General features: G+C 40.6%; 1 protein-coding gene across 1 annotated transcript in view; it reads right to left on the bottom strand.

Annotated features, from left to right (window-relative positions):
* KALRN (kalirin, RhoGEF kinase) overlaps window positions 1–14366 on the bottom strand; it is a gene marked incomplete at both ends in the record, with an annotated part of 118096 nt that overhangs the window by 32478 nt on the left and 71252 nt on the right. Inside the window, 4 exons of the mRNA XM_010285342.1 lie at window positions 9843–9945; window positions 11304–11446; window positions 12148–12249; window positions 12649–12839. Coding sequence (XP_010283644.1) covers window positions 9843–9945; window positions 11304–11446; window positions 12148–12249; window positions 12649–12839 — 539 coding nt within the window. The remainder of the gene's footprint in view (window positions 1–9842; window positions 9946–11303; window positions 11447–12147; window positions 12250–12648; window positions 12840–14366) is intronic.

Genomic DNA, 14366 nt, shown 5'->3' with positions numbered 1-14366 from the left:
TTCCCTAGGACTGCACTTTCAGGGGCTTTCAGTTGGATCTCTTATCAGCATCTGATCACCCAACTGAGTCTGGATACATATCTGCAGTTATTTATAGTTGCAAATATAAAACTGGAAGAGGTGTTAAGAAAATATCTGCTGCTTCTGCACTGGTCTGGAAGTAAACCTGTAAGTGCTGACCAGTTACCCTTCACAGACCACCAAAGGAATGGTTTTCCTTTGGGGACAGAATTGTGTCCAAGCATTTTGAGAGCAGAGGTCCCACTAAAGTTCAATAGCACCTTCAGAAATCCCAGCTGAGATATTTAAGAGGCAAGGCAAATTTTATATGTGCCTTGTATGAAGTTATTTCCTGGGAATATTACCCAATAAACAATGTGATTTCTATTCCCATGGACACTACAGATCATAGAATCATAAAATATCTGAAGTTAGAAAGAACCCATAAGAATCAAGTCCAACTCCCTGCTCCTTGCAGGACTACCTAAAACTAAACCATTCGTCCTCCAGACGCTCCTTGAATACTGGCAGGCTTGGTGTTTTGACCACTTCCCTGGGGAGTCTATTCCAGTGACTGACCACACTCTCCGTGAAGAAAGTTGTTCCATGTTTCCAGATATTCATTCATTTTTGTCCGTGAAATGAAACCACAGGGTGTTCCACAGTCAGCAACTCCTTACAAAACTTGCGCCGTGTTCTTTCCTTTGTTTTGGCTTTGCTATATTTTCACAGTGATGAAGCCAGGATTGTGTGAAACACTCAAATCTCTGCAAAATTTCTTTCTAAAATTCAACTAGCACATAAAAAAGGGGGCCTTCGGTGAAATTCATCCACTGTCATCATCTTTCACGTAGCTGTGGGGGGAATTCTCCAGCCATGCAGTACAATAAGAAATGGATAAGGTTCCACTACATACATGGTTAGGACTTTAGACACAGTTCCCTGAGGAATTACTGTGAAGTTTGCAAGTGCGTGCAACAAGTGTGATATTTTAAAAGCAGCTGCTCATGTTTTACTTTGTTTTTCAAAAGAACATACACACCTTTTCTGAGAAAGCTCTTTGAAACAAGACAGCCTGTCTTTAGTGCTGCCTTCCACCCACAGCTGCAACAAATACTTGGTGGCAACAACAGAAAACAAATGTCCCTACTCTCAGCAGCACTTGCACCCTTGACAGATCACTTCTCAGAGGTAAACTTCTTGATCATTTAATTGTTACATTTAGAAATGGGTGCCAGAAAAGATGGATTCTTTTTCCTGTGCTTTGAAATCTGGTTCCAATCTAAGGAAGATCAAAGTCCAGTTTTTTCAGTGTTCTCAGAGTTAAAAAAAGGGCAAGGACCCCAGAATTGTCCTGGGATATTTGTGTTGCAGGCAGTGCCAGTACTAACACCTGTGCTGAGGGAGCTGGAGATCCTGTGCTACATGCATTATAAATCCAAAAAAAGAGCTGTCTCCTGACTCCGCTTGTAGATGACACGTAGGTAAATTCCTGTAAAACTACAAGTCATAGTGACCAGTGTACAGACAAAAAAGGTAATGTGAGACCTATCACCCAACTCCCCAAAACAGAGATTAAGTTATACCAAAGCAGAGCCTGACACTGACTCTCTGAGCAAAAGATGATTTTAAATATTTGGATCACATCTGGGGTTTGGCGTTTCCTATGAGTGCCCATGCACTTTTGCACAAGGAATCAAACAAGGTGTGTGTAGCACCTCAGTCCGAGGATGACCTCATCGGGAAACCTAAAGATGTAATTTAAAGCTTGTCGGTTTGAGTGTGTTATGTTTCACTCCAAGAGCCTCAAGTGGGTTTTTTCCAAAAGACTGAATAAAATCTCAAATGGAGACAGGCAAGTACAGTCGTGCAATTCAAAAGCTGGAACAGCTGGCAGTACGGCATTTCTAATAAGAAATACAGGAAGCAAAGGGAAAGTCCTTACTTTATACTTAGGGAAGGGTATTACTGAGCAAGTGCCACAGTAATATTACTGATCATGAATTGATTAGAAAGGCAGGTTCATGTCAAAGGCAGCATTGCCAGCAGAGATAAAATAGTCTTATTTTTATCAATTCCAAGTGTCATCTCAATGACCTCAGTTTCAGGGAGCCATTCATCATAAAAAAGATACATACATTTGTATATTTTTCCCAGGGAAGAGCTGAATTTACAGGGCTCCTAGCCAAGATTTAGAGCAAGAATTGAGAGGCAGTCTCACAAAGCCTAAGGAAACTTGAAGACACTACCACAAGAGAGAGAGAGAGAGATGTCAGCTCCTGGCTGAACAATTTATTTCCTTGATAAGATAAACATTTTGCTACTACATCACAGTATCTTGAAAAGAGTTAACAACTTATAGCTAGTGAGCACTCAAAAAGGCTAATTAAAATGCCAAAATATTTTATGTCAGGATTTCCTTTGCTAGCTATCATGTTCTCCCTTTTCCACAGGTGAGTGCAGTGAGAACTCAGTGTGATAACTGCACTAATGCTAGGCAGTGACCAAGCAATAGAAATATATCCTCTGGAGTCATAATTCACTCCTCTTTTCTTTATCATATCTTCACAGAAAAAATCCACTTAACAGTCAGCAGTCATTTTCTATTACATAAATTTAATTTTACTTGTGATACCATAATTCATCAGTCACTGTAAGGGAGCAGTACTCCAGACAGTACACTACTGAATTCTGGCACATCACTTGCCTGGACAGGATCAGTGCACAATAACCACAACAATACTTACATAAATGAGACCAAATCAATCCCTTCCTTTGCCCTTTAGAAACTCACAGTTGTTAAATCTAATCAAATTTACTGAGAGTAAAATATATATGTTGGAGCTCTTCAAGTCAATGCCCAGCCTCACCTGGGGACAACTCCATATACATCACCTTTCACAAGGCTCCAGAAAACAGGAAGGTTTCTAAAGTCATATTCCAGATCCTGTGTTTAAGTGACTACCTGCTTTACCACTCAACTCCATATTCCCATGATCATGCTCTCCCTTAGCTCTGCCATAGTCAGAGTTTACACCATACTTTCCAACTTCCTTCACACCAGCTACAATCTCTAGCAGCCATTAACCGCTGGCAGAGTGAATTTCCACTGACGGGTGTTTTCTATTCATCTCAGTCCCACTGCTCAAGTACTGCACAGATTCCAGTCCATAGCGGTACATGTTTTGACCATACACAAGCACTGCTGGGGGTCAACAGCTCTTGTCCCTTGAAATTCCTCCAGTGCTGCAGTAGAAATGTGCCTCTTGCACAGCTCAATACAGAACTCACCGGCAGAGATGGAAAAGGCCAAAACTCAGATCATGGGATGCATACATTGTGCCATAATAAAGCCAGAGGGATAGAGGGCTTGGATCACTAGCTGAGTAAATATTTTGAAAAAGGCTAGAGATGATTATAAAAACCCTAGTACCAGGGGTTCAAAGGAAAAAAATGCTTCAGGAAAGTAAAGTATATAACTGAAAGCTACAGAATACTTTAACAGCTTTGAAGAGAGACAGAGATCTGCTGTATAGTTTTTAGTTCTGATTAGTGTATTGGTTCCCTTGCTGAGGAACTGAGTAGAAATTAAATTGTCAGCTCAGTCTTAATAAGAGTACTCTTGTTAGCAGAATTAATGTATGCATTTGCCTTATAGCATTGTTTTTAATTTCTCCGTGCCTTTAATTCCCTCTCTGAAAATGGCGATACCTCTCATTTTTATCCCAGGTCTGCATTTTCTGTATTTGACAAAGTAATGTTTCATATTGACATCAAATTTTTAAAACTTTTTTTCCTTATGCTGATGTTCTTATTTCAATATTTCAAGGGGATTTTTACTGAAAGATTATTATTATTATTTCATTATTTTGTAGCAAATGCTTTCATTCCTTTAACTGAGCTTTTCCAAGTCATTCCACTTTTGAGAGGAGCCTTAGGCTTGCTGCTGATTCCAGGCCAGCCTGAGAGCACAGACGAGAAGAATGTTATTAGTACAAAAAACAGAGAAATCTCTGGTGGGATCAGCTTTATGATCCAGGAAGAGCTGATGTGCAATGCTGCTAGTAGTAAGGATCATGGTCGCAGTGCTAGCACGCCCCAAGGGGCTAGTTCCACTTTCAAGTGGCTAGAAAGCTGGGCTCGTGTGTAAATACAAATTTGCAACTAGACCCTCTGAAGTGCCTATGCCTTCATGTCGATGCAAACCATACAAAAACCCACCTTTTATAGGGCACGTGCTGTGCTGGGCTGTTAGGTCAGCCTTACGCTAGTGTGAGGGAGAAGACTTTTCCCTCATTCAGGGAAATGTTGCCAGCCATCAGCAACCAGGAGCTCCCTACCTGCTGCAGTTAGGTTTCCAACTCCCACTGCTGGAAGCAAGTGGCTGAACTCCAGCTGATGGGATCGACAGTTTCAGAGAAGGGAGTATTTGTAAATTACCTGCTCACCTTAACATACTTCATTTCTTTACCAGCTGCCCAGTCAGAGTGGGATCTTTGGCTTTTTGACTTTGGTTTTAGGCATTTTAATTTCAATATTTAATTTCCAGATTAATTTATGCTGGGAAGCAATGATTGACCATTTTGTATTGTATATGTTGATGGTGGCATCTAATAAACATAGTAATTTTCTTTATGTCCTCCTGGTGAGGTACATAACAGAATAAGTTTCCTTTACTATTGAATGAATGGGCATTTCCATTTGATCATTTTACTTTTTTTAATCAGCACATATTAACACTAGGCAATAGTTCAAGGAAATACTACCTGTTTAGAAAGACATGCAGCATGTTGGCGCACAACTTCATGGAGTTCAAACCCAAAATGATTAGTAGCCTCAAGGAAGAAACTTGGGGATCAAGGCACTCCTCATATCTGTGTTACTTGGAAAGGAAGCTTCCAAGGAATGAAGAGTTCCTCCTAATGAAGAATCTGAAGCAGTACTTCCTGCATCAGGTCCTAACTTCTGCTTCAGTAACAAGATCACAGGGAGAAAGATATTTTACCTTGATTAGAAGCTTTTCAAGAAAAGAGAATCCGCCCCTAGGTGACTTGTTCCAACAAGCCTTAATTCTAAAATCTCCCCTCTTATACCAATTACCTTCAGTTAGAAAAATGATTGTTCCCAGATTTTATATAATACCACCAATGTGGAAGAGGTCAAGATCTCAGTCTCATGACAGCCGAAAGATGAGCTGAGTCCAGTATCTAATTGGAAAAGATAAAAGTGTATCATGTATATTTATTTTTAGAGTAAAAACTTTTCAGTTCACATTTCAGAGCTGCTTTCCACATCCAAAAACAACAGAAGGAAATGAGAACTGCTCTCCTCAGCATTCTGCAAAAGCCAACAAAAAAAAAAGTCATTAGAAGATGGACCAGTATTGCCAGAAACAGCTGTTTTACAAGCCAATAGATCAATGGGCTTAACAAATGAGAATGCCCTGCATGCTAGCATTTTCTTTATGCAATACCCCATTGCCTTGAATCCAAATATAAAGACTGAAATCCTGACTGCTGTGAATTGAATAGGGCAAGGATTTCTCCCTAAGGAGAGGTTTTTAGATAGCATGTTGAAGAGGGCTTACTGTATAGAACAAGAGCCGTCTAGTTTGCCTGTTGGAAATGGATGAAGAAATTTTGCTTAGTAGGTTACCTAGGACCCGACTTGGACGCTCAATGGGAATTACGCTTACTGGAATAGTATTCATTATCTATTGATTCTTTAGCACTGAGTTCAGTTCAAGAACCCACTTGTTTCCCGCTGTACAATACTTCTGCAATACCAAATGACAACCCAAATAACTCTTTTTCTGTGTTTGAAATATTTTAGAATATAGATTGCATATAGAAAAAGTCACAGTTACAAATGGAAAAATAAACATTTTATATGTTAACTTTCTTTCCCTTTACAAAGATGCAGACCTACAGACCTTACGTGAAGTCTGTGTTTCTGCTATATAGTATTTAATGAAAATGAAATGTTTGAGCCCAGGGATAATTGCTTTATATATTTTTGAGAGACAAAAATCCAAGAAAATTAAAGATATTAAGGACTAAGATCTAGATTTAGGAAGCTACTTAAATAGATATTTAATTTAAAAGACAGGAGCAATCTCTTTTTTTGTTTGTTTTAAACAGACTTGGATGTATTTTTTTTTTTAATCTGATGAGTCTCATGTAATCACCTGACCACTGCCTGCAGCCAGGATGGCCTGAATATTTAAAGACTTAGTAACACTTCTGGAGTCAGGCTTATAATGAAGAATATTTTCAAAGCAGAGTCTGCTACCACAAAGGTTACTGTGCATTTCCTTCAATATACAAAAATGGCTCTGAATTTGGGTCTGTATCCTGTGCTGGGACAACACGGGACGATGCTTAATTAATGTACAAATGTAATGTTTGCAAGAATTCCTGTCTCCCTCGCAAATTCCCAATCCAAACAAGAAAAAAAAAAGATGAGTGCAATATGCCATCAGATGTAATTTGTGTTGGCATCCAACACGTGAGTGACTGAGCAGAACTAGGACTCGGCTCTTCTGGCCCCCAGTCAAGTGCCCTATCCTCTGCACCAAATGATCCCCCGATAAACGTTATGGCTACGTTCAGCTGTCTTGAGGGAAAGCAAAATCCTTGATGAATTTACAATAATGTTATCTCATTCCCACTTAACAACAAAAAACCTTCTGCCTTTTTAGGAGTTTGAAATGCAAAGGTAGAGCTTTGCTCTAGGGCTGTGTTGTCATGAGAGGGGATAGAAATGGCTACTTGCAACTCAGAAGGGGTTGGCTCACAAATAGGTTGAAAGAAATACATATAACTTGAGGCACGAGGACTGTTATTAAGCAGAAGTGCTACTTGAAATTGGAAATCTTTGAGAGGTTGTGGTTTTCTTTGTCTAAAATGTTGTTTGTCATTCTTGTCTGAACATTCAGCTAATGCATGAGGTAATCCTTGGGTGTAATTGCAAGATTTAGGGAAAGGACAAAGTGTGTCAGCTAAATCTTTTAATTCTTTTGCCTTCAGAGAGTAATATCAACTCTTAAATGTGACTTGAGAATTGTTTCTGGCACTAAGTTGATGCACAGACGGTCCCAGTGCAGGATTAATCGGCTGCCATCCTGGCACATTGCTAGCACTGCAAAGCTCTTTGCATGTGTTTGTAAATGAGGTTGCTGTGAACAGCCAGAGTTTTTAAAGGCAGGAGCAATTTCTCTTGGCTCCTCTGGATGGAGATCTCACTGGGGCGCAGAGAGAGGACACCCATGGAGGCTACAGCTGTGCAAAAACTGAGAGCCTGCATCTGAACTCCTGGGAATAACACTGCTGACTTTGCTGGACTCAACCAGGCAGGGAAACCGCTATTCGCTGAACACGTTACCTCTCAGTGCTGCTAACAGTACCACGTGAGTTAGTTATAGCGTGTAAGTTACAGTGTTTACCAAGAACTATCAACTGTGCCAAGAAACCTTAACTAGAGAGCATGATATGGCACAGTCTTCCAGTGCCAGTAACTCAGTGCCAGACTATGTGAGAAGATAAATCTTCCCAGTCCAATGAGATTCACTCAGACGATCCTAGAAGATAAGTCCAACTACACATTGGAGGAAAAAATCCCATTTTAAACTTGGAGAGTAAAATAACTTGTAATGACAGTGAATTGTTCCCATATGGTGAAACGTCACCACTAGGAGTCTTGTGGCTGGGGTCCTCGCACAGCTTTGGGATCTGCTAAGAGTCCCCTCCTCACAGCAGATGCTAACACGTGCTAAGGGCTTCATGCAAGCAGTGTAAGAACAGATGTCTGAACGGAGACTGAACGCAGGTGTGCCTCCAATGTCGCTTCAGTGGGAAACAAGACAACTCAGCTCCATCTCTCCTTAATTTGGCTAACATTGTGTAGAAAAAATGAGAGAGAACTATAAAGTGATACAGGGAGTTCATTTTCCTTGGAGCAAAGACACAGTAATGCAGCACTCTGAGGGCTAAATTTACCACGGTATTCTGGCAGTAGCATCAGTCAGCAGGAACTGCCTCTCTGGCTAAGGGTGGTACACTAGTTGCTCAGACTCAGCAAAGCACATAAAAGTATGTTTAAGCTTTAGCTATACGCTGGAATTTGTTTCTATTCAGTAAATATATATAAGGACACATGCACACACAGATAGTCTTAAGTCAGCAAGTGAACCTACCCACTTTAAAAAAGTAAAAACCATAGCGCAACCCTAGAAATGATTTAGCCTTTCCTCAGTGGTAACAAATGTTTCCCTGTACAATTTGGTGCTCTATCTATCTCATACACATTCACCATCCAGTTCAAACAGGGTTTTGGATAGAAATGTCTATAACCCTTTCAAGTTTTGCATCCTTAAACCAACTGTTGCCATGATGGGCTGTCTTTCAGGGTACAGCTTGATGCTTTCTTGTGCTGTTGGCACTATCAATCTTGTATGCAGCTACAGCATGCAGTATGGAGCATCTGACCTAGACCTTGCCTGTCTACCATAATTCATGCAACTGAGTCAGTGGGCTTGGGGCAAATGAGCAAAGCTTATGAGAATGCTTAAAATTAAGCATGAGCTTAAGTACTCTGCTAAGTCAGGGCATTTCTCAGGAATGATAAATGTGAAAAACATGGGATTCCACGCAGACTGAAGACTTAAGAAAGTACTTCTTCAGCATCGGGCAAAGTATTTGCATACAGTACAGTGGCCGTTGGGTTGTGAGGATTAATAATTTTTTAATGCACATTATTCGTCAAAAAACCCAAAAGCATGGGAACATATCTTTAAGATAAATACAACAGGTGGTCTTACAAAGATAATTTATTTGCAATTAATTCCTATTTCTGAGTCCAGCTTTCACAGTAATCTCTGCACTGAACCTTACTTGTGAACTTGAGAACCATAAACTTAAATTGTGATTTTGTGAAGACACCCTTCTACCTTGTGTAAGTGGCAGCATAATTAAAGCCCTGACAAAAAGATAAATCCAGAAGGGCTCTGTAGAATTCATCCTTTTGCAAGCTACAGATGGTTTAAAAAAAAAACATGTGAAGAGAATATGGACATTCTTTTGGTGGCTATGACAAACCCCATCAGCACAGCTAAGGTAAATTATTACTAACAGCCCACTTACTCCTACTACCAACTGCTAATTCAGCTCAAGACTGCAGTTGGAGGTATCAGGGTAACAAGTTCAAGTCAGGCATCCTAGTGGAGCTGGGAGTCTGGACTCAGATCATCTGATAAGTAAAATGACGAGTACATACGTGCCAAAAACGTGGAACATTCCAAAGGAATCTAGCGCATCTTGGGGCCATCCATATGCTCCACCATATGTCTGCGAAGAGTGGGGTCCAGAATCACAGTCTCTGGAAAGGGTAGGCCTCCCAGGCTCTCAAGATACCAGCCAGGATCCCAATTTTGCTGTATTAATGGTGTGTAAGCACCTGTATTCCTTCCAACAAACTAGTGATTTTAGCTCAGAGGGCAAATATACCCATACCATAACCAACTGTTTGCTGATTCAGAAGCTGGCTCCCACAGGGCACGTTCTACTAGTGAAGAAAAGGCTGCTCTGGGCTGTGTTTCTTCAGAGCCAGTTCAACCTCTGTGTATTAACTACAAAGAAGCTGCAGTAACAGGTGTTACCGTGTAAAACAGCAGTACTGATGAGCACCTAGAAACAGACTGGATTTTAATAGCTTAGCAGAGGGGAATACAAGTTTCAGCTAACTCAGTAGAATACAGGCTGCTTTATTATGCCTTCCAATCTGCTCCTCACTGACATTTTTCTGGGAACAATTAACTGCAGTGTATTTTTACATTTCAGTCCTACCTTATCACTGTCCACTGTGTTCTGTGATGTCCTGGATGCAATGGAAATGGTGTCAGGTTGACTGCTGCCATCTCCTTGGCTGTCTGCATCATCTACTCCATCTCTGCAAAAGACATAATAGGGGAATGATGTTCAGTCAACACACCACCTTGAGATGTGCATGACTTTATAGGTGGATTTGAGATGTGCCGAGTCAGCATGCCAGACCTGGCTTTCTGCTAAAATTACCTCACTGATGCAGCCCATGTTGTTATGTAGTTTGCAATTTAAAATTCTGTCACCCGCAGCCATAGGGTTGGGATTAGCACATAATCACAACCTTTGTTGCTGGAAACAGGATGGCTGTTGCCTGCATATTTCTGGCATGAAGAGTCTGGTGTTCAGAAATAGCTCTGCAATGAGGGCATCAGGCAGAAACTTTCCTTCAATTAGGTTTCTGCCTTAAACCAAAACCTTTCAGCCCAGGCTACATGTGACACTGAAGGAAAGGGTATTTCTCTTGTCTCATAGGAACCACATTTTCAGGAATTTAATACTAAGCCATAAAAATGATATCCAAACAAAAATAAATACAGTGTAGAGCTCCTCAAGTCTACCTCTATGAGTTTGCTAACAGAGGGTATCTTCTTCTCTTCTGCTCTGCTGATATAGTTCACCTAAATTTGTACTGGTCTTTCAAAATAAACATTTAAATAATATAAAATATATATTTAAGGACAAAAAAGAAAAAAAAAAAAAAAACTAAGACCCCTGTACTAGAAAACTCTTGTATTGGTGCATGTCCCCAGGAAGAAATATCTGGATCTCTGCCTTGCTACAGATCTCCTAGATGACCTTGGCTACTCATGCTTTGGATACCTCTATAATACAGCCTGAAGTATGAGAGTGATAAAACTTGAAGAAATGGAGATGCTCAAATTACAGGTGGCTTTTGGGAATGCCAGCAAAAGAACAATTAATTTTCCATAATTTCTATTTAATCCAGGATTCAAAGAAATTGACAAAAAAATTAATATTACTTCACAGGCTGAAATGAGTTTGTATTTGATGATGAAATACAAATTCTCCACTGTAGTAATATATTGCCATCACCAGCTGTGATTTTCATTGTCAAACAATTCAAAATGTCAAACAGGGAAAAAAAATCTCTTCATACTCAAATGCGAAGAAGTAAATTCTACTTTGGGAAAGAAACATAACCTTGGACTCTGAAGAATTTTTACTGTTCATTTCTCTCCAATACTTCGGAGTACTAAACTAAAAGACTTTTGCATGTGTATCATAGAAAATCTTTCTAGCTACTTTTGCCAAGACAACATATAAAAACCAAAGATGATGAAAACTGTTTTTGACTATAGTAAGAAAAAGTAAGTGAATCCAGTCAAAAGCCCACAGACACTACACTGCTGTTGGTTGAGAAAATGCTAGCGATATCCTGTTGTACAGAATGACTGAGGTTACCTTCTACTGTTGTTTCGCTGCTTTGCTGGTGTCTTGGGGAGCTGAATTGGCTCTTTCAGAGCTCCTTTCAGATGGATAATCCTTTCTTGAATGACCTCCCGGATATTTTTGATCCATTCCTGTTTTGTTTCTATACTGGAAGCCTAAAGTTCCACAAGGGAGAAAGACAGATACTTTATCATATTCCCAGCATGTCACCTCCTATGTAGAAGAATCGTGGTTGGCTGATGAAAATGCATGATTAACTGTTTCTCCTCTCTGCTGTATTGTTTTAGCTGCTGAAGTAACCTGGTAACCCCAGGAGAACAGGGTATTTTTACCAGACCTACTTGGCAAGCAACAGCAAAGCAGCTAAGCTCTGGATAAATATATTTAATACTAGCAATACAGCACGCTCTGTGGAGGGGAAATAGGTTATCGGTGTGCAGCTAGGATTTCCTCAGACAAAATAACTATAATATGAATTCTTCATTAAAAACTCACTTGACAAATGGCTGTCAGCTCTGGAGGTTTGAGGAATAGGTTGACTGTCAATAAGCTCAGTGGCAAAGGACTAAGAGAATTACACCTCCCAGACAAACACCCTGAGATGTGCCCTGTGTCAGCGAGCAGCTGCTCAACCCAGGCTGCAAAAGGAGATGCAATTTCAGCAAGGCTGCAGAACTGTACTGTCTTGATTCGTACTGAGGCCTTAGAGCTGAATTGCTCCCGATGCAGGCGTGACCCCGCTGACAGACATGGAAGCCATGCGAATATGAAGGGGGAAGAAACCGACCTTTCATTTAGTGCTCCCAAGGCCTCAACTAGCCTCTAAAGGCCAAGAAAACAAGCAGAAAAGACTTACTTTCAGCACTGTTTTATTGTCTGAGGATGGTGTTCGTCCAGACCACAAAGCAAATTTACAGGGATCTCCTTCAACATGTTCAGTCACTCCCAGTTCTGAGGTCTAGTGTGGAGGAGAGATGATGAGAGATTTCATGAGTCCAGAAAACTTTATATTTGTAGGGAGAAGTGGGGAGGCAGGGATGGATAGGGGACTAAGATCTTGTCTCTGCTTTGCTACACATAGATAAGAGAGACAGAAAACCAGAGTATGGCAAGGAAGTGAATGGCTTGAGTGATCCTCTGCATTTCCCGCCCACCCTTCACATCTCACTATCTTAAAACTCTCCAGACTCACTGTGAGCTTGGCTTCCAGATGAGCCCTGCAGGGCCCAGAGCCAGCCCATCCAGGTGGCATGAATATCCTCAACCCAGCATGGGAACATGTGAGCCATCCCCTAAACTCCACCTTTACCTCCAAGAAACACAACACCCAGAGTATTTTCTTTGCAGCCACACCTACCAGTAACTTGTTCTTGTAAACATATTTTGTGTGTCCTGAAGAATCTTTGATCTCTTTGCTAAACACCAAAGAGATTTCAAAGAGAAACAAATGCCTTTCACGGCCTTTCCGAATGAGAGACTTGGGATCCCACACTTGGAAGGAATCCTGAAGAATCAGCTCTCCCTGGACGTCCAGGTTCTCATCAAACCCTGAAACCACAAAATACATTGGCTTCTATTTGTTCTTGGGTTGTAATGCCCAGAAACACCAGAGCAGTAAGGACTTGAGATAAAAGGGTCTTTATCTTTTTTAAAGGGTATTCTGAAAGGACATTAATGGGCATCCATTGCCCCAGTGAAAATATTTTTTTTTTCCTACTGCAATGGTATAATTATTTCACCAGAGGCAAATACGTCATATGTGCTAAATGAGACTGCTACCACAGTGTAGTAGTAATTACTTAAAGATAAACGTTATAAAGGTTTCAGTGGTGGTTACTGTACACAGAACTGCGATGCAAGGAATCTTATGTATGTCAATGCAAATTCAGCGAAACATAACGTGTGGTAGCTGGAAGTGTCCCATCATACCATGATGCCTTCAAGCATGCTAACCCAACCTTCAAGGGCCTGTGAGTCCACAGCAGTGGCATGGGGGAGCTACACCTATGACAGCAAATTGGTATGGTGTCTGAAACAAGCTTTCCAGGAGGAGTTTCGCATCTTCCAAGCTGCATGTCAAAAGCCCACACATGGCTGAGGGTCACAGGACTCCCTCCATGTAACTGGGACGCTTGAGGGAAAAGGGATTCCCTAGGGCAAGGTGCCCTCCAAGCTTCTCAGCAGCCTGTGGGTCATCTTCTCTCCAGAGCAGGGGATTGCTCCACCATGGATGTTGCCCATGCCAGATATTCCTGGGAGAGCAGCAAGCAGCCCTGGTCCCTGCTCCAAATAATCAGGAATAATGTTTTATTAAGACGACAACCATCCAAGTGCTTGTTTACTCTAACAAAGTCATCTCTGCTTCTTTATTATTGCCTAGTGCTGGTCACCTCATGGGGAGATTATCCAGGCGTTATTTTGGGAAACGTTGCTTTTCACCAGACACCACAGTTAAAACCATCTTTATAGTGTTTCTACCTATGCTTGTTCAGTTTGCCTCCCTGCAGTTTTAATCACCTGGTCTTAATGTGCTGCTTAGCCACCGGCACCATTTCCTTTTTCTTGCCTGTTTTAGTATTCTTCTTGTTTCCTGGTTCTGACTCAAGCCAGGCTGGAAATGATTTTCCCAGGCCAAGAAAATGTTTGAGAAACAATAAAGCATCCTTGTCCAGAATAAAATTTTTAAATTTTAGAAATACTGCACACATCAAAAAGCCAATAAAAAAGATTTAACTTTGGGGTAATCAAAATTTTTTTTCTGTAATTTTGAAATACTTTTTTCTTTTTTTTTTAATCTTTGGGATAATTATACTAACATTTTGAAACACAAGCTGTTTTGACTCAGAAAACCAGAACTTTTTCTTTTGAAATGTTGAGACAGTATTTAGAAATGTTTTCATCCAATAATCGTTATGGCTGCCAGCAGCTAAACTGATACTGTTTCAGGGGGAGGGGTTTCATTAAGTACAATACTGTTTCATTAAGTACAAATGTTTTAACCAGATATATATACACATCGCATATGTATACACACACGTATGTACATATATACACACACGTAAGATATAAATAAAT

This window comes from Phaethon lepturus, unplaced genomic scaffold (assembly GCF_000687285.1).
Source record: "Phaethon lepturus isolate BGI_N335 unplaced genomic scaffold, ASM68728v1 scaffold7044, whole genome shotgun sequence".
Lineage (NCBI taxonomy): Eukaryota > Metazoa > Chordata > Aves > Phaethontiformes > Phaethontidae > Phaethon > Phaethon lepturus.
Note: the sequence above shows the minus strand (reverse complement) of the source record. Positions and strands in the feature narration are given on the sequence as shown.